This window comes from Penaeus monodon, chromosome 30 (genome assembly GCF_015228065.2).
Source record: "Penaeus monodon isolate SGIC_2016 chromosome 30, NSTDA_Pmon_1, whole genome shotgun sequence".
NCBI classification, from domain to species: domain Eukaryota; kingdom Metazoa; phylum Arthropoda; class Malacostraca; order Decapoda; family Penaeidae; genus Penaeus; species Penaeus monodon.
The window spans coordinates 2,983,421-2,984,422 of record NC_051415.1 but is presented as its reverse complement, the minus strand read 5'-3'; the positions used below and the strand labels follow the sequence as shown (position 1 = coordinate 2,984,422).

General features: G+C 38.5%; 1 protein-coding gene across 1 annotated transcript in view; it reads left to right on the top strand.

Annotated features, from left to right (window-relative positions):
• The window catches only part of LOC119592267 (single-minded homolog 2-like), a gene marked incomplete at both ends in the record, with an annotated part of 148,326 nt that overhangs the window by 92,773 nt on the left and 54,551 nt on the right, over positions 1-1,002 (top strand). The window contains 1 exon segment of the mRNA XM_037941096.1: positions 59-148. Within this exon segment, the coding sequence (XP_037797024.1) occupies positions 59-148 (90 nt within the window).

The window sequence follows — 1,002 nt, the reverse complement described above, 5'->3', positions numbered from 1 at the left end:
ATAGTTGCATCTCCTTTACGTTACCTGGCTGCTCACCCCTTCCGTATCTCCCTCCCAGGCCCTCAGCGGTTTCCTCATGATGCTGACACAGGGAGGGAAGCTGCTCTACATCTCCGATAACGCTGCTGAGTACCTAGGCCACTCAATGGTGAGTAGGAGTGAGTAAGAATGAGTAGAAATGGATGATTCATGGTAAGTAGGTACGTTTTGGCTATTCCTTGGTGAGTAAGAGTGGGTAAAAATCGATGATTAATTTTAAGAACGAGTATGGTCGGGTGTGGATCCCTTTTGGTTACTCTTCTGGTGAGTAAGAGTGAGTAAGAATAAATGCAAATACCTTTTGGACATGCCATGATGAGTAACTATGAGTAAAGGTGAGGGTAAATAGCTTCTCTGCCCTTCTATAATGAGTAGGAATGAGCAATGATGAATATAAATGCTTTTAGTCAATCTTTGGTGAGTAAAAGTGGGTTAGGATGTGTGGAAACAACTCTTAACACAAATTTTTGAGTATCCTATTTGCATATCATTTTTATACTACGTTACCTTCTATATAAATTTTATAAAGTTTTCACAAGGGGCCAACGACTTGCTCCTTATGTCCAATCAATTTTATCCTTCATTTAATATTTATACAAAATATCTAATCTTCTTGATATCTTAGAATCCTGTTAATTTCTCAAGATTTAATAGCGTAAATAACCTCAAAACCGCCTCTAACTCAACACATATTTTCTAAGAGTCTAGACAGAAATAATGATAACCATTAGTGTTAATGCTGAATAATGTTGCGTTTTACAAGGGACACGATCCGAGAGCGCCTGCAATATAAATATCATTTCTCTCCTCACTTTAACTTGACGTCATCAAAACAAATGGGATAAGACAGGGGGCCGCAACTAACGTTCATTCCAGGCGGTGTTTTAGATGGAGCTTCAACTAAAACGCCGGCGGTGAATGAGAGAGAGAAAAAACAACAACATACAATTAATGATAAAATGG